The following is a 24,802-nucleotide window of genomic DNA, read 5'->3' on the forward strand; positions in this document are numbered from 1 at the left end:
GATACAACCGTTCCCATCTGTAATAACCTAACACTCCCCAGACAGCCCGTTTCCCCAATCGCCTTCCCAAGATGCCTCCTACTCTCAATTCCTCCTTATTTTGCAGAAAAACAAAATAAAAATGTGCTTCTGAAAAGGAGCCATTTTGTCACGGAGCAACAACCTAGAAGACTGCACTGAACCTACAAGTTCCCCCCTTAATTGAAGGCCTATGATTATCAAGCTTGCTGGGTTAAATCTAAAGGTCTCTATCCTGGTTAGTCGTCAATCAGAATAGAGCTGGAAGGGACCTTGGAGGTCTTCTAGTCCAGCCCCTGCTGCACAAGGGAGGAGACCCTATACCATTTCAGACAGATGGCTGTCCAGTCTCTTCTTAAAAACCTCCAGTGAAGAAGCACCCATAAATTCTGCAGGCAAGCTGTTCCACTGGTTGATTGTTCTCACTGTTAGGAAATTTCCCCTAAATTCCAGGTTGCTTCTCTCCTTGACTGGTTTCCACCCATTGTTTCTTGTCCTGCCTTCTGGTGCGTTGGAAAATAAGTGGACTCCCTCTTCTTTGTGGCAGCCCCTCAAATACTGGAATACTGCTATCATGTCACCCTTAATCCTTCTTTTCTCTAGACTAGCCATACTTTATCTCTGGGGGCAGCCTATTTCAGTGTGGGGGAAGCCACGACACTAGAGGCTATTCACTTCTCACACAACAGGACCTTCCTTCTGCAGGATTTCTTCTGATGTTCCTGCAGAGCAGGCCGAATAATTTTCAGGAAGGTATTCCCTTGAATGTAATCTGATCCTGTGCCACATATGGCTTCATAGGTACAGTATATAGTACATAGGTACTAGCACTTTCTCTTTTTTTATGTATTTTTCTTTATTCAGCATTTTCACTCATGGCTTTCTAATAATAAAATGTTTAAAAAAGGAAGTAGACTGCTTAGAAAATATACGGAAACATATTGAACAACAAATCCTTTCCCCCAAATCTGTATTTTCATTCCATTTATTTTTGTGGCAGTTTCTTGAAACAAAACAAGCTCTTCAGAACTACTACTAATTATAATAATAATAATAATAGGTACTAGCATGTTCAATTGGGCCCGGAACCCATTGGTAACAGGTGAAGCAGTTGCAAATAGATGTTCTCACACAATGACGGGTTTGACATGCTAGAGGCTGTATCAGTTGAAGCTTTGACATAGATCCTGTTGCAGCAGTCAACAAGATTCAAGGGGACAAATGGTATGAGTTTATAATGCCAAAGCTTCATGGACCAAGCAGGGCCATAACTGGTCAAAGGCTACACTGGCCAGAGCTGCTACCAAGTATTCTACAAGGACTCTTGTGTCCATACTAATCCTTGTAACACAGACCCACTCTTGATGATGACTAACTAGAGCCAGCACTGGTTCCAGTGCTTCAGGAATTCCTAGATATTTGTTACCTCCACCTTGTCAGGGTTTAATCTAAGTTTAGTTCTCCCTACGAGACCCACACAGCCCCAGATATTGTCAACTGTCCCACCCGGTCATCTAACAAAGAAGGACTCCTGGCCATTTGTTTTTGCCAAGAGTATATTTTACTGAAGGTTAGGCAATTACTGAAGTAGCATAACCTGAATCGGGGGTTTTCTCATGCAAACAACACAAAGTAAATTCTCCTCTTTCCCTCCCTTTCTCCCCGCCCCCGGTTATTTGTAAATGTCCGATTAGGTGCTTGTATAGTGTTTAGGAAACAGGTTCTCCCTTCCTAGCTCTGCACATATTCGATAGTTGACTTTGGCTGGTTGAAGCTTCTCACGAGGCTCAGCTGGGCTTCCTCCGCCTCCCCTTCTTCTCTACGGTCCAATCCTTTCCTTCCCTCTCCCTGCCCCGTTGCTAATGTCAGGCTGTCCCCTCATGAAGCTTAGATAAGAGAGATGCAGCCGTGACAGATGTAAGTACAGGACTTTCACAGCATGTTTGTCGTCCGTTTGGGATGACATCGACACAAAGTCAAGTATCTTTGCGTGCTCATGGAGGCCTCGTTCCAGTCTTCTGCGTAAAAGGTAAAAACCATAGGAGAAAAGCATCATTCTCACCCCATTCAGGCAGGGGCGGGATCGTCACAAAGGGTGCTTCCAACCTGCAGCTCTTGCAGATGGTCCAGCAAGATACCCTGCTCAAAAACTGGAAAAGATTTCTTGGTTATAAACAAAATGTATTCTATGGCAGAGATTGATCTATCAGGAAATAGAAAGTTAGGGATTCCAGGAAAATTACTGCTTTGGTGGTGACATTTCTGGGAAACCACTGAAATGCACAGTGGAAATCATTCCCAACTGGTTAGAAAGCTTTATCAGCTTTTGAACTATGCACTAACCTAAAATTGGTCCAGGGATGCATCTCTTTGCCAAAGTGTTGCCTACTCATTGTTTCCTAAGTTACATTCATAACCAACCTTTCAAATGAATTCACCCATAGCTCTCTGTCTGGCCTCTATCTCCAGCCTTTCCTAAAGTAGCAGCCAAAAGCTTTTTCTGACAGATTTTCAGTAGGCAAGTAAGAAGGGTTTTATTTATTGAACTTATTTATTGTACATTTTTAACCTTGATACCACCTCTATCCTTCCAAGAATGTCCTATTATGCAGACATGGAGTACGGCAGGGTTTTTTTCCCCTGGCTGCACAATCTTTGGCTGACTCGAGATGTCTGACTGAATGATTTAGTTGTCCGGAATAAACTGCAGCAAACACTTGGACTCCGACATGCCTCCTTTTTTTTTTTTTCTCCTCCAGCCCAGCTGCCAGATAGATCCAGGGATATGTTTTTCTTCCATTTCCATTTCTTTCCACAATGTGACAAACCCCAGAAGGACACCATTTATGTAGCGGTTTGTAAGGAACAATCTAGAACAGGGGTGTCAAGCTCGGGGTGTCATGGCGGTGTCACATGATGTATTGGGACTTTTTTCCCCTTTGGTAAATGGGGCATGGGCGTGGCCAGCATGTGACGCCTCCAGCCTCCAGGCTGTGAGTTTGACACTCTGATCCAGAAGGAATGAAAAAAGGTCCATTAAATGTCTATGAAAATACCTATCACCTCAACTTCATGCATGAAAATTGTGATTATAGGCCTCCACATAGGTTATAGCTATGTGACAACATGTCAACACATCGACTACATAACTTGCCTGACTATTTATGCACTGTCGTGTTGCACACAATATCATTGTGGTATCATTCTTCTGACACCTACAGAAGCTGCAGTCCAACTCATTTAAAGTGCAGAACCATGATTCTGTAGGTGGTGGTTGTTCCTTGCCTTAGTTTTCCACTCTCAAGGAAGATGAAAAAAAGTAAACCATAAATGTAAAAGAAAAGAGATAAATTCTGCTTCACTCAAGATGCTAGCATTATCGAGATTATACATTGTAAACACCAAGGCTGCTATTAGATTTCACTGACTTCCTGAATTTGTTGTGTTTGTACCCCTAAATTTATTATGTGTTTTTATTCTCATTTGGTATTCAGATTTAGGGTCGATTTAATGCACGTTTGGTGGATTTCTTGAATCTGCAGGAATTGTGTAATTTGTTTTTATTTTTATTTAATGATATCAATCATGGAAGAATAAACCCACACTTTTAAAAAGTTGTATCTAAGAGGCAAGCAGATTTTAAAACAAAAAAGAAGGCCTGCATTTTCAGACTTCTGTGTAGATAGAGTGGAGAAGTAAACTATGTAGCCACTGAATTTACCCAAAAATTGAGCAAGAGAATTATTTTTAATTTTAAAAAAGCTCCATGGTTACAGCCTCTTAGGAATCAATGGTAGACATGCTTTACCATGGGACTTTTTAAAAAAAGTACAAAGCATTACTAAAGCCCAGGGAAATGTAAAATGCTCTAATCCAAGATCATATCAACACATATGTGGGATTTTAAACTGTAGGTGAGGAGTGGCTTTTGCAGGTTAATTGTAAGAAAACAGTAAGTCTAACTTGTTCTCAGTGTATCAACCAAAGATTTGCATCTTAGCGAGGTGATGCGGCATTTTTTTTTCCTCAAGAAGAGTTCAAATGTTAAGATTCTTTGCTTGCTTTTACGAAGTGAAAGTAGAAAGGAAAAGGAAGAGAGAAAGAGCAAAATGTGTCTTCTGCTTTGGTCTTTTTATGCATTTCCACCTTGCTGGTGTCACTGCCAGTTTTAATTTCCTACTGTTGTTCCTCGCTGGCATCCCTTCCTCTGCCGAGTAGCTATCTGTCTCTGCTGCAAAACGAGACAGCCCGTCCAGACACATCCATTGTAGCAACTGTCCTGTTGTAACCTGGATTGCAGTGCCGCATTACAAATGCACCCAGAGGACACAGAGAAACCTCCAAGTGCTTCAACAACCCTCTAAAAGGATGCAAACGGCCAGCTGTCCGCAAGGAATATAAATCCTTCCATTCCCCACCATCCTGTCAGGGCTGAAGAAGCTTCTTGGGTGAGAAGTGAAACGTCTTCAAAGAAAAAACAAGGAACTCCAGTTGCCTACTGAAAAAAGGAACTTTGGGAAAACCGCAACCTGATTGACTGAGAATCATTACAGGCCCATTGCAAAGGCATTTGCTTAATTAGAAAAATTGTCCCTATCATCTACATGCAGCTGTGTCAAAAGAAGTGCACACCAAGGGGAATTAAAATCTAAACAAGAGGGTGTTGAATTATCATGGTGGCCTCAACTGCAAATACAATCTAGATATGATAAAGATGTGAAAATGTATTGCTTTTATAAAGAACCAACAAACTTTGATCAGATATTGTTGAACTCCATTGAAAAACTTATTAAGAAACTATATAACTTTATATTAAATTTGAAAATGGAAGATAAACAAGTGAAAGAAACAAAGATACAGTGGGCAAAAAACTTTGGATATAATATAGAATTAGAGAAATGGCAAAATATAGAGGAAATAAATTATAAATTAACAATGGCAACTTCTTATAAAGAAAAATGTTTTATAAATGGTATTTACCACCTGCTAGGTTAGACAAAATGTTCAAAACTTTGTTTAGTAAATGTTGGAAATGTAACCAAAAATCTGGCACATATTACCATCTGTGGTGGACTTGTGCTACTAAAGCAAAACACAGGTGCCAGGTTTTGATAGCATTTTTATTGTTTTACTTTGACTCCTCTCCTCTGCCCTGCCCCTGATGTGCCATATTGGTTTTGAGGTTGTGCAATTTGGTTTTAAAAAGCACAGGAGCAGCCCTACGCTTCATTTAAGCTAAGCAGCCTCAAGAATGTACAAAGATGTGGATAAAAAAAGTGCAGGTAGTCCTCAACTTACAACAGTTCATTTACTGACTGTTCAATGTTACAATGGCATTGGAAAAAAAAAAGGGACTTATGATTAGTTTTCACACTTACGATCGTTGCAGCATCCCCCCATGGTTGCGTGATCAAAATTCGGATGCTTGGCAACTGGTTCCTATTTATGATGGTTACGGTGTCTTTGGGTCTCGTGATCACCTTTTGCGACCTTCTGACAAGCAAAGTCAATCAGAAAATCAGATAAAGAAACAACTACAGTGATTCACTTAACAACTGTGGCAAGAAGGGTTGTAAAATGGGACAGAATTATCTTAACAAATGTCTCACTTAACAACAGAAATTTTGGGCTCCATCATGGCCGTAAGTCAAGGACTACCTTTAGCTCACTCCTAAGGTGTGTTAAGGAAGATCAGAGTTAACTCTAGAGACTAAGTTATTCCAAACTAGAAGTGGTGTTATGAGGTTGATACTATTTCTTCATGCTCTTTGAAGGAGGGCAGAATGGAGGACAAATGTGGTTTTCCCATGCTATTATTTAACAGAATAACAGAGTTGGAAGGGACCTTGGAGATCATCAAGTCCGACCCCCTGCTCAGGCAGGAAACCCTATAGCATTTCAGACAAATGGTTGTCCAATCTCTTCTTTAAAACTTCCAGGGTTGGAGCATTCACAATTTCTGGAGGCAAGTTGTTCCACTGATTAATTGTTCTAACTCTCAGGAAATTTCTCCTTAGTTCTGAGTTGCTTCTTTCCTTGATTAGTTTCCACCCATTGCTTCTTGTCCTGCCTTGGAGTGCTGGGGAGAATAGGTGGACTCCCTCTTCTTTGGAGCAGCCCCTGAGATATTGGAACATGCCACCCCATTTGAGTCAGACAACTTACAGATGACTGAAACATAGTGGTTAGGTGTCCTTGTAGTTACCAGGAGCTTAAAGGAAACTGTCTGAACTTTGGTTTTAGCATAGTGGGAAAGGAGAAGCTGACCTCAAGATTCTACTCCAGATTCTTTTATCTTTTCTTTTGACAGTCTAATTTAACAGCTGTGGCAGCTGTGGGTTCTTGCCTCCCCAAATAAACGGTGCTTGCTGGAGTATTATTATTATTATTAGGAATTCAGACTATATTTCTTCATCTCTCCTGCAGTATCCAGAATGGAGTCATAGCTGTGTTTCAGAGAAAGGGGCTCGCAGACCACGATCTTTACAATCTCAATGAAGGAGTCAGGTGAGTACATCAACATTTTCTATCCCTGCTGCTAGATAAATTTCTCACTGTTTTCTAAGCTCTCTCAACAACTGACTGGACTGAATGGATTAACAGCCAGCAGCAATTTTAAATAATCTGTGCAAGACGATGCACGTGTCACAGTCCTCGATGTACCTGAAAGTCGCTGGGGTGAAAAAGAACAGGTCAGGAAAGATAAGATCTACCCAATAATACAAACAAAGCAAATCGGTCACCAGAACCAGAGATTTTGTCTTCTGAGCTTTTGAACTCACACTGGAGCCCATCTTCAGGGAACTGGTGTCTAGTGGAGTGTGTGTGTGGTATTTTCAGTGCCTGTTGTATGTGGCTTTTTAAATGCTGATTGGGGTGTGTCAATGGCTGGCTTTTAAGTCAGTTGGCTGCCGTTTGTTTGTGCTGCCCAGCCTTCACTTTCTAAGTACTTGATAGGCTGGGGGTAAATCAGCACAAGTGATTTGCCATTGATGGGTTGTGTTAGTTGCAGGTTTGCCATCTGCAGATTGGGGCAAAAAGTCAAGATGGCAGCTTCAGTAAGAAGGTGGTGAGCGTCATCTTGGCTTTTTGGTCCTCGCTTGTAAGATGTTGTTCCCATAGGTGTCTGATAGGATCTGATGTCTATATAGCAGCTTTGGCCCAGATTGCAGAATCCATGCCCTTTGTGCAATGAGAAGAGGACAAAGTTCTTTTCTGCCTCCTCTAATATCAGTAAAATCCAAGCACAGACCCAGTGATGGGTAGAGTCAGTTATTGCAAATGTGTAAGGCCAGGTAGGGAGGCAGAAATGGAGAATGCTCTCTGCTGCACCCAGACAGGTCTTGCTGCCAGTACAGATTTAATTTCCCATGGAGAGAATCCTCATAAGCAAATTGTCAAACATTTGGGCTTTAAATTTGCATGGAAGCCTGTCAGTCCATCATTTTATATCAGTTATTGACCAACAAAAAAGTTTACATTGATGAGCCACAGTGGTACAGTAGTTCGAGTGCAGTACTGCAGGCTTCTTTTGCTGCCTGCAATTTGCCAGTTCAAATCTCACCAGGCTCAGCCTTCCATCCTTCTGGGGTGGTTAAAATGAGGGCCCAGACTGTTGGGGGCAAGAGGCTGACCCTGTGAATCGCTGTAAAGCACTCTAAAGCGGTAATAAGTCTGAAGTGCTATTGCTATTAGTGTAAAACAAGCTATAAAATGATATAACAATGCAAGTGAAATTGTAATTTAAAGTTTAAGAATAAAATTAACAGGGTGATGCAATTTTATATAAGGCAACTAAAGGATTGTTGAGAATAAGGATAGTAAAATTACCCAATCTAAAATATGTAGAACTATTACAATACTAAAAGCTATGGAAAAGCTTTAATTAATATTAGTATCTCTAGAGAAAAAGTAGTGATGCAATGTATAAGGAAGAATACAGGTGGTCCTTCTTATAATCATTCATTTAGCAACCGTTCAACAGCACTGATTTTTGTGATGTTTGTCGAATGTCATTAGAAATAGAAGTGTTAAAAAAGGGCACTTTTGTTGGGAAGTTTAGGCTGCCTTATAGCAGAGATGATAGAAATCAGCTGAGAATGGGGACATCTGGTATTCTTGGCAAGGAAAAAGGGAAAGTCCATATTAATTCATAGACGTGACAGAATTGGTTTATATTTGTTGAAGTGGCAGAAAAACATATGTTCTATGGAACATTGCATAGGAAAAAGTGCATGTGAGGAGTGTTTCTGTAATAGGTATGTATATATGTATGTATGTATGTATATGTATATATGTCTCACTTAACAACAGAAATTTTGGGCTCCATCATGGTCGTAAGTCAAGGACTACCTTTAGCTCGCTCCTAAGGTGTGTTAAGGAAAATCAGAGTTAACTCTAGCGACTAAGATGTTCCAAACTAGAAGTGGTGTTATGAGGTTGATACTATTTCTTCATGCTCTTTGAAGGAGGGCAGAATGGAGGACAAATGTGGTTTTCCCATGCTATTATTTAACAGAATAACAGAGTTGGAAGGGACCTTGGAGATCATCAAGTCCGACCCCCTGCTCAGGCAGGAAACCCTATAGCATTTCAGACAAATGGTTGTCCAACATCTTCTTTAAAACTTCCAGGGTTGGAACATTCACAATTTCTGGAGGCAAGTTGTTCCACTGATTAATCGTTCTAACTCTCAGGAAATTTCTCCTTAGTTCTGAGTTGCTTCTTTCCTTGATTAGTTTCCACCCATTGGTTAGGTGTCTTTGTAGTTACCAGGAGCTTAAAGGAAACTGTCTGAACTTTGGTTTTAGCATAGTGGGAAAGGAGAAGCATATGTGTATTGGGTGCACCAGGTGTGTTCATTTCTGTAAAAAAAAAGTCATTGGTAGGGGGTTTGGCTGTAATTCTGATTGGTTGGGGGTTAGCCGTGTTCTGATTGGTTGGAGCGTGTTCTGTTCAGGTGGGGGCTTGGTTGTGCTCAGGTTAGTCTTAGTTGCTGGGGGATTTGAGCTGGTGAGTTTTGATCTTGCTGTTTGGCTTGAGTTCTTAGTCGTGCTGCATCTTCATAGTGGGTGTCGGTTTGCTTCATGTATGGCTCGGAGGGGTTTGAAGTGGGTAGTGATGCAGCTGCAGTGCAGCTTCTGGTCCCATGGTCGTGTCTCATCTTCTGAGTGGGTGGGAGTCTGTTTTCTACATGGAAGTGTGGTGGTGGCATCTTGTGTGGCTCTCATGGGTGTGGGTCTGGTGTCCTTCTTCATGTTAGGTACTCGTCTGTTCATGAGGGTGGGTTTCCAAATGGCTGGAAGGCGGGAGGTGTCATCTCGTTTGTTCATGCTGTGTGGGCGTTTTTCTATCTCTATGGCTTCTCTGATTATTCTGCTGTTGAAGTGTTCGGTTTTGGCGATAGTTCTGGTATTTTTAAAATCAATTTCATGTCCTGTGGCTTTGAGGTGTTGGACCAGGGAAGAGGTCGTTTTGGACCAGGGAAGAGGAAACCCACCATCTGACCAGGACTTATGAAAAACTTGAAGTCCAAAGAGCCTCCATTTTATGTGACCTTGCATTCCTATGCAACTGCCGAGATCAAAATTTAATTCCCACAAGCTTCCAATTGAAATTCCACACCAACACAGCAGCCACCAAACGCATCCTTAAAAGAACAGAACTGGCCCTAATTAGAAATGAACTTCACACAAAAAGGTTTCTCCTAGACCAAATCAACAAAGATCTCCTCACACTCCACCTCAGACTCAGCAACAAGATTCACCCTCTACTTTGGGACAAATCCAAACAACTCGCTGTCTGGAGAGCCGAAACACAGACCACCCTCAAGACAGACACACACACCAACAAACTCAGGAAACTACAACAACGCCAGAAACCAACTCCTCCCCCCACCACAGCCACACATGAAACAAACAGTGCACAACATCTCAGACAAGATCCTCACTGAAGCTGAAACCAAGGTCCTTTCAAAAGGATTCAACTTTGCTGTCGCTCCCAAACACATCCCCACAGAAACCATCATATGCGGAGTTGAAACCAGCCTGACCAAAAACCAACCTGATGATGCTAACAAAATCAGACTCGAAATCACCAACATCCTCTGCACTAGCAAACACCCAAAAGCAACTTATCCAAAGAAGAACAAACCGCACTACTTAACCTGAAAGAAGACACCAGCATAATAATCTTACCAGCAGACAAGGGCAACGCGACAGTGGTAATGAACACATCTGACTACCAAACCAAGTTAACCAACCTACTCCAAGACCCCACATACAAACCCCTAAAGACAGACCCCACCACCTACCTAGAAAAAAACTACCAAATCCAAAATAAAAGCCTCCCCCATCAGTGAAGAAATCCAGCAACGAATCATACCCAGAGAGAAATCATCCAGATGCCCCAAGCTTTATGGTCTCCCCAAAATACACAAAGTAGGAACCCCACTCAGACCAATAGTCAGCTCCATAGGCTCACCTCTACAAAACCTGGCCAAATTTCTGCCAAACAACTACAACCCTATGCAGAATCCATCAACTCACACGTAAGGAACTCATTCCAGTTCATCGAGATCATAAAGAAACAAAACTTACAACCTAGCGACCTACTAGTAAGCTTCGGTGTCATATCCCTCTTCACCCAAGTGCTAATAAAAGAAGCCTTGACAGCCATCCAAAACAAATACAACCCCCAAGCACATCCTAGATCTAACCAACCACTGCCTATCCAATACATACTTCACCTACAATGGACAAAAATACAAACAAATAGAAGGAGCACCCATGGGATCACCCCTCTCACCTGTCATCGCAAACCTCTACATGGAACACTTTGAAACACAAGCTCTAGAAAAATACGACCACAAACCCAAACTCTGGCTCAGATACGTAGATGACACCTTCATAATCTGGCCACACGGAAAGAAAAACTGAACAACTTCCTCACACACGTCAACAGCCTACACCCCAAAATACAATTCACCATGGAAACAGAAGCCAACAATCAACTTCCCTTCCTAGATGTCTTGGTATACAAAAAAATCCAATGGCTCCCTAGGACACACCATCTACCAGAAGAAAACACATACTAACCGCTATCTACATGCACTCTCACACCACCACCCAGCACAGATCAATTCCGTAGCCAAGACACTCATCTCCAGAACAAAATGCTTAGCCGATGAACAACACCAAAAACCGAACTACACACTCTCACCAACGTACTTACAGCCAATGGATTCCAAAGAAAGAAAGATTACCCACCTAATCCAAAAAGAAACCCCAACCAAAATCCAAGACAGAAAACAAGAAAACGGCAAAGCCCTCCTCCCATATATAAAAGGCACTACAGACAAAATTAGCAAGTTCCTCCAAAAACACAACATCAAAACAGCATTCTGCACAAACAGAAAAATATCCACCATCCTAAGAAACCCCAAAGACAAAATCGAATTAGAAAACCAAGGAGTATACGAAATCCCTGCACTGCCTGCCCTACCACATACATTGGACAAACTAACAGAAGAATAAGTGCACGCATTGAAGAACATAAGAACTCAATCAAAAAAAGAAGAAACGACCTCTTCCCTGGTCCAACACCTCAAAGCCACAGGACATGAAATTGATTTTAAAAATACCAGAACTATCGCCAAAACCGAACACTTCAACAGCAGAATAATCAGAGAAGCCATAGAGATAGAAAACGCCCACACAGCATGAACAAACGAGATGACACTTCCCGCCTTCCAGCCATTTGGAAACCCGCCCTCATGAACAGACGAGTACCTAACATGAAGAAGGACACCAGACCCACACCCATGAGAGCCACACAAGATGCCACCACCACACTTCCATGTATGAAAACAGACTCCCACCCACTCAGAAGATGAGACACGACCATGGACCAGAAGCTGCACTGCAGCTGCATCACTACCCACTTCAAACCCCTCCGAGCCATACATGAAGCAAACCGACACCCACTATGAAGATGCAGCACGACTAAGAACTCGAAGCCAAACAGCAAGATCAAAACTCACCAGCTCAAATCCCCAGCAACTAAGACTAACCTGAGCACAACCAAGCCCCCCACCTGAACAGAACACGCCTCCAACCAATCAGAACACGGCTAACCCCCAACCAATCAGAACACAGCCAAACCCCCTACCAATGAGAACACCCCCACCCAATCAGAACACAGCCAAGCCCCCATCCAATCAAGTCCCACCCCACTGGCAGTTAAAAGGAGGAAGCAGCTGAATCTCACATTACTCTGAGAAGCACAGAGCCGGAGACAGAAGCCTGAAGATGATGAATGAGACTTCATCGAAACGTTGCTCAGATACTTCCGAATCTTCGCGGAGAAAACCCGAACAACCAAAGATCCATATATGTTTATGTATATATATGTATATGTATATATGTGTATGTATGTGTATACATACATACATACATACATACATACATATCTCCATCCTACCAAATTACATAGTAAAAAAAAGTTACACACTCTGGAAAGGTTCATGCAATAGTAATTTCAGATTTACAATTTTAAAAATCGGATAGTTTTCTTTTTTGAAAAATTACAAAATTGGATAAGGTTGAACAACATGCTGAATGGGAGAGGTTGGGTTAGGATAGTATATCAAGTTGGAATGAGTTGTGAGTCCGGCCTCTGAAGCACAGTGACTTAACTGAAGAGTGAACTCTGTGCCTCCAGGAAACTGAAGAGGAAACTGAACCACTCTATCTATCCTCTCTTAAGCCCGTGCAAGAGGCCTAGGCAGCCCCATCAACAAGTCTGAACCAGTTTTGGGAGCTTCCCACCCACTTTTTCTCCTTTGAAATGCAAGTTCCCTTTTGCTTAAAAGAACTTCGCTGATCAGAATGGAATTTGGTGTGACTATGTATCAGCATGGTCAATCAAATGGCAACTTCAAATCTCAACAAATAAATGCTCTGTCTTACATATTGGCAGAAAAAATCCGAAAATAAAATACAAGCTAAATAGTCAAGACCTTGTTGAGGATCCAAACTTTGTCAAGGGCCTTGGAGTACTCATCTCTAATGATCTAAGTGCTAGAGCCCACTGCAACTACATAGCCAAAAAGGCATTAAGAGTTGTTAATCTAATCCTACGTAGCTTCTTCCCTGGTAATATCACACTACTAACTAGAGCATACAAAACATTTGCTAGACCAATACTCGAATACAGCTCATCAGTCTGGAACCCATATCATGTATCTGATATTAACACAATTGAAAAAGTCCAGAAATATTTAACAAGAAGAGTTCTCTGCTCCTCTACTCGTTGCAGAATACCTTATGCCACCAGACTTGAAACTCTAGACCTAGAAAATCTAGAACTACGCCGCCTCCGGTCCAATCTAAATATAGTATATAAAATCATACATTGCAATGTCCTACCTGCAAATGAATACTTCAGCTTCAGTCATAACAATAGAAGGGCAAACAATAGATACAAACTCAAGGTTAACCGCACCAAACTTGACTGCGGAAAATACGACTTCAGCAACAGAGTGGTCAATGTTTGGAATACTCTACCTGACTCTGTGGTTTCTTCCCCAAACCCCAAAAACTTTAACCTTAGACTGTCTACTATTGACCTCACCCCCTTCCTAAGAGGCCTGTAGGGGGTGTGCATAAGCTCACCAATCGTGCCTACCGTCCCTGTCCTATTCATTTTTATTTTTCTTATACGTATCTATCTCATGTATTCAAAACTATATTTATTCTTATACTTGTATCTTGTAAGCGATTGAGAAATCAAATAAAATGTAAAAAATGCAAACTATCAAGGAGAAGCACAAAGTCCTTGGAAAGTCCTGGCTTACACTCAGGCGTAGTGAGAATTGATCACAACTAATTAAGACCCCAAGACAGATAATCATTGACTTACAATCACAATTCAGCCCAAAATTTCTGTTCTTAAGTGAGTTTTGCCCCAGTTTTACGACCTTTCTTGCCATAGTTGTTAAGTGAATCACTGCAGTTGATGAATTAGTAATGAAGTTGTTAAGTGGATCTGACTTTTCCCATTGATTCTGCTTTTCAAAAGGAGATCACCTGACCTTGGGACACAGCAACGTCATAAGTATGAACCAGTTGCCAGGCATCTGAATCTTAATCACAGGAGTATGGGGATGCTACGAAGGTTGTAAGCGTGAAAAACGCTCATACGTCAGTTTTTTTCAGTGCCGTTGTAACTTTGAACGGTCACTAAAGGAACTGTTGTAAGTTAAGGATTACCTGTAGCTCCTTCTTGAGTAGATCACTCCTACCGTGAGAGTCTTTCAAGTGAGGTAGGATTCCTGTACCCCATTTTGGCTTTGGTCTCTGAACCTCAGCAGTATCTGATTTGGTGCCCAGATGTTTATCAGAGTCTATGGGGCTGGAGTAAAATTGAGTGATCCTGTCTTTTGTTCTGGCCCTGTTCTTTCTCAGATGAAGGCCATCGATCTAGAGAAAAGCTTACTTAGGATGGGTGTTTTTTGCTTATTTCTAATAAAAATATTTCCTTATATCTTTTTAAAGAAAAAAACTATTCTAATTAGCAGCTTTGATGTTTGAGCGTATTCATTAATCTTTAAGTATAGTCTTAAAAATACATTGAGCTATGAAGATGAAATCATGATTATCCTTAGGTAGAGCCCCCCCCAAATTTGCAAGAAAGCAGAATCTTCAACTTTATGAACTGGAAAGATGCACTTCCTGTTCTAAAACCAAGGAACTTGGTAACACCACCCATTTCCTGAGGCTGATTTGAGACTACATTTGTTACTATCTCATCTTGGCTCAAATTCTAAAAGGCCAAGAAATGTATAACCCCAAATTCTAAGACCAAAGTCTTAACTGCTGGGTTTGCTGATCCCCTGATTCTTCCTTCCCATTTGGATGTAGGAAATAAGAAAATGTATGGCTGCCCACAGGACAAGTAGCAAATGAGCACAATTGATGAGATTGCATTACATCATCATGCATATAACATGGCCATTTTCTCAGCTTAGTGAACCACCAGCCAAGGTGAGCCTTAATTCTTTCCTCAAACTTGGAAGAAGCTGGTGTGAGAGTCTTGGAGCAGGACCCGGGAGAACTAAATTCAGTCCAGGAAACTGTTCTGACCCAAGCCTTGTTCAAATCAAACAAACACAAAGTAAGTATAAAAGCAAACCTTTTTAATGCGGCACTATGAATTCTGTGCATTCACAGCCAAGAGTCATTCAAAACTAATTGTCTCAGATAAGAACAAGCCTTTCAATGTTGCGAAAGGCTGCCAAGAACAAAAGACCAATTGCAGATAAATACCCCAAGTCAGAAGTTTCAAAAACAAACTGGAGCAAGCATGGCTTCAATGAGGACTCTGAGCATAAAGAACTTCTTTGCTTCCTGCAAAGAAGCCAACCCTGAAGGCTGGCTTTTATCCCTTATAGGAGGGGCCATTACCTTCCAGCCTTACTCCCGAGTCGCCCATGCTGCTTCAACTGCTCTTTCCTTTGAGCAGCCCTATACACACATGCACTGAGCACAGGCTCCTCAGGGTCCTCTTCGTCACTGCTGCCAGATTCCACGACCTCTGAAAGCATCACCCCACTCTCCGATAGTCCTGGCCGCATCCCTGCATCATATGCAGGTCCCTCATCCGAGTCCTCACTCTCAGAGACCACTGCCATCCGCACCTGCTGCCGGCGAACAACAACAGAAACTTTTAACATACTTTGGTCCACCAGTATTGTATAATTGTTAATTTTGCTACGAAAAACGTTCTGAGAAATCTGTATGGATAACTTTTGCCTATTTCTCAAAAGTTATTTTTCTTCCATTCAGTCATGTCTGATTCTTGGAGACTGTCAGTTTTCTTGGCAAGATTTTTCAGATGTGGGTTGCCAATGCTCCCTTCGTAGGGCTGACAGAACATGTTTGGCCTAAGGTCACCCAGCTGGTTTTGTGCTTAAGGTGGGACTAGAACTCACAACCTCCTGGTTTCTAGCCTAATGCCTTCACCACTACATCAAACTGGTTGTCAGGGTTCCCAGTAACACACCCATAGCAATCAAAACTACCGAGGCAGGTTGATTCCTCAAAGAATAGATTTATTGGACATGTCATATTGGCACGACGTAGTGAAAACTGATTTGGTGAGGTCCAGGGGCCTCCACTCGAGGATCGTGGTCCTCTGCTTCCTCGTTGAGGTGACCGGACGTTCTCTCGCCGGCTCCTGGAGGGCATATTGGTAGCCGAAGTCTTCCTCCGCCCAGTAGAGCTCCTGGATAGCCAGCCACTTGCTGTGAGCTTTGGGCCAGGTGCCCAACTGGCACTCGATGTCTACTGCTGCCGGTGCCCATTGCGGCAAAGGGGAGAACTGCAGGCTTTCAGCAACTCCTCCACAGGCTCCGCCGCCACCCACCGTCTCTTCAACATCATCCGTGAGAGGCAACACATCTTACAGTTGCCAAACTTGAGAAACATTGCTTTAAGATTTCACTTTTCCTTCAAAAAGCTGTTTCTGGCAATGGAGATAAAAATCAAAGGTTACGCATTGGGATCCTGCCCTGCCCCTATTCTTGAACGTAACTTAGATCTTGCTAGGATCTGAATTGATGGTGACTAAGACAGAATCCTCGGATTGTAGCTTGCTGCACGAAAGTAAGAGATAATTTTTATTTTGTTTTTTAAAACTTCCACCTTGCTTTTTTTTTTGTGATTAAAACCAACCAAATTGTGTGCCAAGGCTTCTGAGGAAAGGAATAGGAAAAAAAAAATCTGTAATGCAGCCACCTTGGAAGAAAATCTGTTTGACAGAGCAATGAGTCATTATCTCAAATATTATGGAGAGCGTTTCAATCAGTAAATTGGAAGTAAGAAGCAGACAATTACATTATAATTACAGGGAGGTTGGAGCACTTTCTCTAAAGAAAGATCAATCGTGGGCGTGTAATAAAGTGTCTGGAACCACACAATCAAAATTAATTAGCTACAGATAACAAAGGACAACCTAGTAAAAGCAGTTAAAACAAGCTCGTCAGAAGAAGCAGGGACTTTTTCTAGCTTTGTTTCTATTTGGAAACCACCCTTGGATTTTTTTTTTTTTTTTTTGCAGGAAATGAAAACAAAAACAAAATTTTAATCTGGGGCTTTGATGCTTAGATTTGTTTATGATGATGGCAGTACTGTTTGCTTTGGTTTACTCTAGTTCAAAGGGTCACTGGTTTTTAGGCTTAGATCCGCATCTAAGTCAAAAGTTTATTTGCTTATTTATTAAGCTTATATAGCAATAGCACTTAGACTTATATACCGCTTTATATAGTGCTTTACAGCCCTCTCTAAGCGGTTTACAGAGTCACCATATTGCCCCCAACAATCTGGGTCTTCATTTTACCCACAAGGATGGAAGGCTGAGTCAACCTTGAGCCTGGTGGGATTTGAACTGCCAAACTGTAGGCAGCTGGCTGCAGAAGTAGCTTGCAGTACTGCACTCTAACCACTGCGCCACAGAGGCTTCTTTATGCTGACTGTCCTGCCTAGAGGCGACTATGGGTGGCTTACAATCATAGCAAAAAGATAAAACATTAAAGTGATAAATATTCACAATTTAAAATTGACAAGATGGGGAGGAAGAGAACAAGATGCACGCAGGAAGGAGGTGGGGTTATCTTATTCTATTATTATGAGCCGTAGTGGCGCAGTGGTTAGAACGCAGTACTGCAGGCTATTTCTGCTGATTGCCGCCTGCCAGCAATTCGGCAGCTCGAATCTCACCAAGCTCAAGGTTGACTCAGCCTTTTGTCCTTCCAAGGTGGGTAAAATGAGGACCCAGATTGTTGGGGGCAAGAGGCTGTAAACCGCTTAGAGAGGGCTGTGAAACACTGTGAAGCGGTATATAAATCTAAGTGCTATTGCTATCCACCTCCAGAACAACATGCCTCCACTGGGGTCCTGGACTACTTGGCAGAGCCAGGAAGGCCAAAAATGTGGGTATGGATCTCACTTTGGAGGGCATGATGTTCCAGAGGGTGGGAGCCATGGCAGAAAAGAGACCCCACCCGCTGGATTTCCTTGAAAGATGGGGTCCATTCTGCCAGCATGAGTGGGGCGGGCCAATCCCGTTAGGGGTGAGATGATTCTTCAGATAACCAGGGCATTAAAGGTAAGGACCAATACCTTCAATTGGATCTGGAAGCAACTGTCAATCAATGCAGCTTGTGGAACAGCGGTGTAACATGGGCCACCCTAGGGGTCCCAGGAACTGTTCATATAGCTGCATTCTATGCCAACTTCCAAAGACTCTTTAAGGCACCCGAGTAGGGTGAGTTAGGTTAAGAGCTGGTTTTCATTCTTCAGTACCAAAATGGTGTATCCAATAAAGTTGTGCTGTTGCGATTTTAAAACTCAAGAGAATGTTTCCTTATTTTGGGTTTGCTAGTTGGATGGTTGATAGTAGCCTCGCGTGGAGTGTGTGTTATTTATTTCTAGAGCTTTTTTTTTTTCTTTTTCATCTGCCTTCTGGAATTTTGTTTTTCCCTACCCCTTCCTCTTTTATTTAAATTATTTTATTCTTTGTTTTTAACAGAATAACAAGAGTTGGAAGGGATTTTGGTGGTCCTCTAATCCAACTCCCTGCTCAGGCAGGAGATCCTTATACCATTTCAAAGAAATGGTTGTCCATTTGTATTTTTATGTGTATTTTATGCTTCTTTCAAATTTAATAAAGCTGGCAAAGTACGTTCAGATTATTGTCTTATTGATATCTTTATGAAGCCATCTGAACTGGAGCTTGTTGGGGGCAATATGCTGACTCTGTGGATGGATGGATGGATTTTTTCTTGGCCAAGTGTGATTAGACACACAAGGAATTTGTCTTGGTGCATGTGCTCTCAGAGTACATAAAAAGAAAAGATACATTCGTCAAGAATCATAAGGTACAACACTTAATGAACTGCTTAGAGAGCACTGTGAAGTGGTATATAAGTCTAACTGCTATTGACATTAGCTTAAAAGAGATTTTATTTAAGAAACAATTTTGTTACTTAGCACTTATTAGCAGAATTAGGTTTGATTGTTATTTAGATAGGAAACAAAAGTACATACAAAGAATGTGGCCTATGTGTGTAGTTGTTAGCACTCAAGTTAGAGAATTTCCATAAAGCATCATATTCTCTGATCATCCCTTCTGACAAGCTCTGCATTTGTAGTGCAACAACCATGAATAACAAAGTTCAATAAATGTATACTAAAATATGGTGATTCTTTTTATTTATTATGTTTTTTTTTTGGAACAGGCAGCTTCTGAAAACTGAGTTGGGATCTTTTTTTACGGAATATTTACAGGTTCGTATAATCTTCTGTTTAGTTTTGATTTCTCTTTTACTGTTTTAATGAAAGCTTTATTATTAGCCGAAGCAAGTTACCAAATAAATTACTGATAGCTATTATTGTCCTTCTAAGAAATTTAAGCACCAAAATTTTGTTTGGTTATTTGCCCTGTGCTTCATCTTAAGATGCTTCGGGTTCAGAGAACCATACCCAGAAAGAGTACTGTAAATTTGGAGCAAAAACCCAGAGTGTTTACTACATGTCTGGAGCCCACTAAAGGTGCATATAAGGCAGCAAAGATTCCTTCCACTGTAAGCAAATTTTAGTCTAATAAAAATGTAATTTCCAAACAATCATTTTTCTATTGAGCTGTCATTAAAAAAACCCAGTGTAGTTAAAATACAGCATGTAATGAAAATTGTTAATATTTTGTGTCCTCTTTTCAGAACCAGCTGCTTACAAAAGGCATGGTGATCCTGAGGGATAAGATCCGATTTTATGAAGGTGATTAAGGCCTGTGTATGTTTCAAAATGATTTCAGAAAGGTGCTAACAGGACATAGGAATGCAAGCACTGTATTTCTTTTAAAGCAGCAGTATCCTTCTTTTTCAGACTCCTGTACACACAGCCTGAGAGTGGATACAACTGCTTTAAGAAGTCACATGGAAACAGCCACACGGTTGTTTTAAGGAGACAACTCTTTAAAGCAGCTAGGTCTTTTTGGGGGGGTTCACGTGCAAGCCTGAAAAATGGTGTGGCTGCTTTAAAGAGGCACTGCATCTGGAAGTATGGACTACCCTGAAACAATAATATGTGCAAGAGTCAGGGTCGGTTTTCTCTTGTGGTCTGACTATCAAGCGCATAGATTAGGCCCAAAGAGGGGGGATGTTTAAACTTCTTAATATCCCCTGCAAGCTGCCTTTGAAAGAAAAAAGAGAGAAGGGAAGGAAGGAAAATAGAAAGAAAGAAAGAAAGAAAGAAAGAAAGAAAGAAAGAAAGAAAGAAAGAAAGAAAGAAAGAAAGAAAGAAAGAAAGAAAGAAAGAAGATAGTTCTCAATGTATGATCAGAACGGAACCTAAAATGAATGTTAAGAAATTTGTTAAGTGAATTTTGCCCCATTTTACAACTTCAATGCAGTTCTTAAATTAGAATACTACTATTACTCCTCCTCCTAATTATTATTATTATTATTATTATTATTATTATTATTATTATTATTATTATTATTATTATTATTATTTATTGTCATTGTATGAATATACACAGTATACACAAATTAGTAAATTAGTAACACAGTTGTTAAATGATTCTGGTTCCTTTCTTTCACATGACCCCAGGACACTACTACCATCATAAATGTGAGTTAGTTGTCAAGCAAAATCACATGACCATGGGGTAAACCTCATTGCCCTGGGGGTGCTGCAACAGTTATAGGTGTGAAAAATGGTCATGAGTCACTTTTTTCAGTGCCATTGTAATTTGGAGCAGTCACTAAATAAACTGTTGTAAGTCAAGGACTACCTGCAAAAGGTGCCGGGGCTGGTAGACGGAAGGTGGGGAATCATTAGTTGAGGCAGGAAATGAAAGATAAAAGATGCGGCTGGAGTGAAAGATAAACATGAAATGTACAGCAGAGAAGGCAGAATGACAAAGCAGATATATGCAGGCGCTGGAGAACAACACAAGGGAGAGTTAAAGAAGAAGTGAGAAAAATAAACTTTGTCTTAGTTATGGAGAGACAGACAGGAGAGGAGATTAGCATTCTTAAAACTGTGGATAAGCTGGTTGCAGGAGGAGAGAATATCAGCAGCTCAGGGTTTTGAGCAAAATTCAAACCATTTAGTTAAAAACTCTTTCTGCATACTTGTACTTTTTGTGAGTGTGCGTACTTACTAATATGCTTGGTCCCTCTGCACATACATAAACACCTACATCTGAAATATGATGATACGCTTTGCATTAAGCTAAGCTTGTATCTAAAACTGCCTTGCATTCACTCGATAGCTCTGTGCTGCACTCCTATTTCACACTCACCCTTCCACACCACAATTGGTGCCCCTGCATATGTTCTCTGAAGAACCCCTTCCGACTCCTTCTCATGCTTGCACAGCCCTAAGTTAAACATCCGGTTGGGCTCCTTGATGCATGTCAAGCCTCCTACCTTTACTTCCAGCCCGACCACAAAACGGTGGCTTTGCCTGGTCAACAAGGAAATGAAATTTGCCTAACAATTCGGCTTAGCAAACAGTAGCCTCCGAAAAGCCAGTTTATATTTTCTTTTCTTTTCTCAAATGATCAGCCTCTTGAAACATAAGTGAAAAGAAGGACTAGGGGTGACATGATGGAAGTTTTCCGATATTTGAGGGGCTGCCACAAAGAAGAGGGAGTCAAGCTATTCTCCAAAGCACCTGAGGGCAGGACAAGAAGCAACAAATGGAAACTAATCAAGAAGAGAAGCAACCTAGAAGTAAGGAGACATTTCCTGACAGTTAGAACAATTAATCAGTGGAACAGTTTGCCTCCAGAAGTTGTGGATGCTCCAACGCTGGAAGTTTTTTAAAAGATGTTGGATAACCCTTTGTCTGAAATGGTGTAGGGTTTCCTGCCTAAGCAGGGGGTCGGACTAGAAGACCTCCAAGGTCCCTTCCAACTCTGTTATTCTATTCTATTCTATTTTAATTTAAAAACTTCCAGTGCTGGAACATTAATTGCTCTGACTGTCAGGAAATTTCTCCTTAGTTCTTCTCTCCTTGATTAGTTTCCACCCACTGCTTCTTGACTTGCCCCCAAGGGCTTTGGAGAAACCCACAGTCATATGGCCACGATTTAGACCATTTTTGCTGAAAACCACTGTTTACTTCTAGTTTCCAGAAAAAACAGGCTGTAACACACAACAGATCTGATGTTGATTAAAAACCACAGTGTTCACTTAACGACCACAACAAAAAAGTTCCTAAAAACCGGTCTGGTTTACGGCCATAATGGACAGCCTCCATTACAATCCTAGCTGAGAACTTCCTGTATTTCCATGCAATGACTTACGTTTTAGACGTTCATCCGGTTTAACTTAACCTGTTGTTTTTAACTTACAGGACAGAAACTTTTGGATACGTTGGCTGAAACCTGGGATTTCTTTTTCAGTGATGTCCTGCCCATGCTACAGGCCATATTCTACCCCGTGCAGGTAAAATGCAATTGTGGTGCTTTAGAATCCGGATAAACCAGTAAGTGGAATTCTGGTGATTGATGAAGAGAGCTGCAGGTCATTTGCTTGGCAGTCTAGCAAAGCACCAGGCAGGAAAAACATTTAAAATAAAAATGTTCTTCTTGGCTGTACTATTCGGGTTATTTCCCTTGGCTTCCCCTTAAGTTGAACGGCATTTCAGATAAGAAGGCAAAAAAAGCCTTATTCTCGATCTGATTTAAAAAAAAAAAAAAAAGAGGCCAGTTTTTTTCCGGGATCCCACAGGTGCCTTTTGCAGCTCCAGTGTAATTCCAGAAAAACCTGTTTTGGTGGTTTCGCCCAATTGGAACATCTTTGCTCCTTGGTGAAATAGATCCATCTCACAGCAGAGAAATAGAAGCAAACTTGAATTTTAAAAACTGGGAAACAACTCTTTTAAAAATGTTAAATAGGTAGCTTCACCTCAATCTGTGGTAAAATAATTCAAATGCAGCATAGGGCTGCTCAAATCACAGCATTGTAGAAGAACCACACCTAGAGTACCACACTATTTGGTCACCACACTATAAAAAAGATGTTGAGACTCTAGAGCCGTGGTGGCGAACCTATGGCACCCGTGCCACACGCGGCACGCAGAGCCATTTGTGCCAGCACGTGAGCTGCAGGCAAACTTACCTCACTGGGCATGCTCATGCCTCACAGCTGATTTTCAGCCGGCTTGAGGCCTTTTTCGGCAGGTTTGTGACAAAACCGGGCTAGTTTTCAGCCTGCAAAGCCTGAGAAGCCTGCAGAAGCCTTCCTCTAGCCTTTGGGAGGCCGAAAAAGGCCTCAAACCAGCCCAAAATTAGCTGTGAGGCGCAATGCAGGTAAGTGGGCGGCAAACATGGGTGGGTGGGGATTATGCACGCATGCGCAGGGGGGGGGGCACACAATTTTTGGCACAGGAGCCCAAAAAGGTTAGCCACCACTGCTCTAGAAAGAGTGCAGAGAAGAGCAACCAGGATGATTAGGGGACTGGAGGCTAAAACATACAAAGAACAGTTACAGGAACTGGGCATGACTAATCTAGTGAAGAGAAGGACCAGGGGAGACATGATAGCGGTCTTCCGATATTTGAGGGGCTGCAACAGAGAGGATCTCTGGGCAGATGCTTCCAAAGCATCTGAAGGCCAGGCAAGGAATAATGGGTGGAAACTGAAGAAGGAGAGATTCAACCTGGAAATAAGGAGAATTTTTCTGAAAGTGAGAGCAATCAATTCTGGAACAGAAATTGCCTTTGGAAGTTGTGGGAGCTTTATCATTGGAGGCTTTCAGGAAGAGATCGGACTGCCATTTCTCGGAAATGGTGTAGGGTCTCCTGCTTGGGCGGGGGGTTGGACTAGATGACCTACAAGGTCCCTTCCAACTCTATTAATATCTCCAGTGAGAGGAAATGCTCCAAAGAGATCCCAAGATAATGCTAAACTCCTCTGATTTAGAAGCAATTCAGTACCTAAGACACAAACGTAAAGACAATAATCATTAGAGACAGAAGAGTTAAAAACATACTCAGAAAAGGAAATTAAAATTACTAGAGTTCTTGACTAACTTAGAATAAGCTATTCTGTAATGTGTATTCTCGAAGTAAATTCTGATTCACCCCCACTCCCAACGTGAAGCTCTTGTTTTGACTTAAATTTCATAGGACTTTGTACTTCCATAACATTAACCTCCGTTTTCACCTTGCAGTGGAATTAGAACTGCTATTACAAGGTGCAAAGGACAATCTTGAGTTGGGTCTGACTTATTAACTTCATGGACCCATTTGTGTATTTTTTTGGCAACAGTATGGGTTGCCTAGAATGTGGTTTGTTTTTTTTTTTCAACTTCCCATTCCAGCATTCTCCAGTGCTGGGATTTCTCAGTGGTTTCCCATCTGATCCTAACTCGGAAACATTTTCTGAAAAGTGCTGGTTTAATTTTAATGTGCTACGTATGATGAAGAACATTGTCATGCCCCTGGTGGAGACTGACTCTGAGGGAGAGGAGGAACAGCCGACAGGGAGTGGAAGCGTGGCTCCGGAAGGTTGTGGAGGAGGCTGGGGAAGGGCAGAGGCCGGCTGGGCAGTCAGAGGAGGACCCAGGCCCATCCCCTCTCCATCCTAGGGCACGCAGGGAGGAGAGGATAAGGGAAAGATGTTGTCTACTTGGGAGGAGAGGGCCTTGATCCTCTTCATGGGCTGCAGCTGGGACGGACTTGCGTATGGGCGAATGCTGGAAACAAAGTGT

General features: G+C 41.7%; 1 protein-coding gene across 4 annotated transcripts in view; it reads left to right on the plus strand.

The window, feature by feature from the left end:
- The window catches only part of PRR5 (proline rich 5), an 81,657-nt gene that overhangs the window by 46,521 nt on the left and 10,334 nt on the right, over positions 1 to 24,802 (plus strand). For 3 of the 4 annotated variants that reach the window (XM_087934194.1, XM_087934195.1, XM_087934197.1), the window contains 4 exons: positions 6,445 to 6,525; positions 19,316 to 19,364; positions 19,796 to 19,853; positions 22,443 to 22,534. In XM_087934194.1, coding sequence (XP_087790320.1) covers positions 6,445 to 6,525; positions 19,316 to 19,364; positions 19,796 to 19,853; positions 22,443 to 22,534 — 280 coding nt within the window. Of the gene's footprint in view, positions 1 to 1,839; positions 2,048 to 6,444; positions 6,526 to 19,315; positions 19,365 to 19,795; positions 19,854 to 22,442; positions 22,535 to 24,802 lie in introns of those variants that run through there. The other variant, XM_087934196.1, reaches the window with a different exon arrangement.

The sequence above is a fragment of the Pseudonaja textilis genome, chromosome 5, assembly GCF_049901715.1.
Source record: "Pseudonaja textilis isolate UNSWEBS1 chromosome 5, rPseTex1.2, whole genome shotgun sequence".
NCBI classification, from domain to species: Eukaryota; Metazoa; Chordata; class Lepidosauria; order Squamata; family Elapidae; genus Pseudonaja; species Pseudonaja textilis.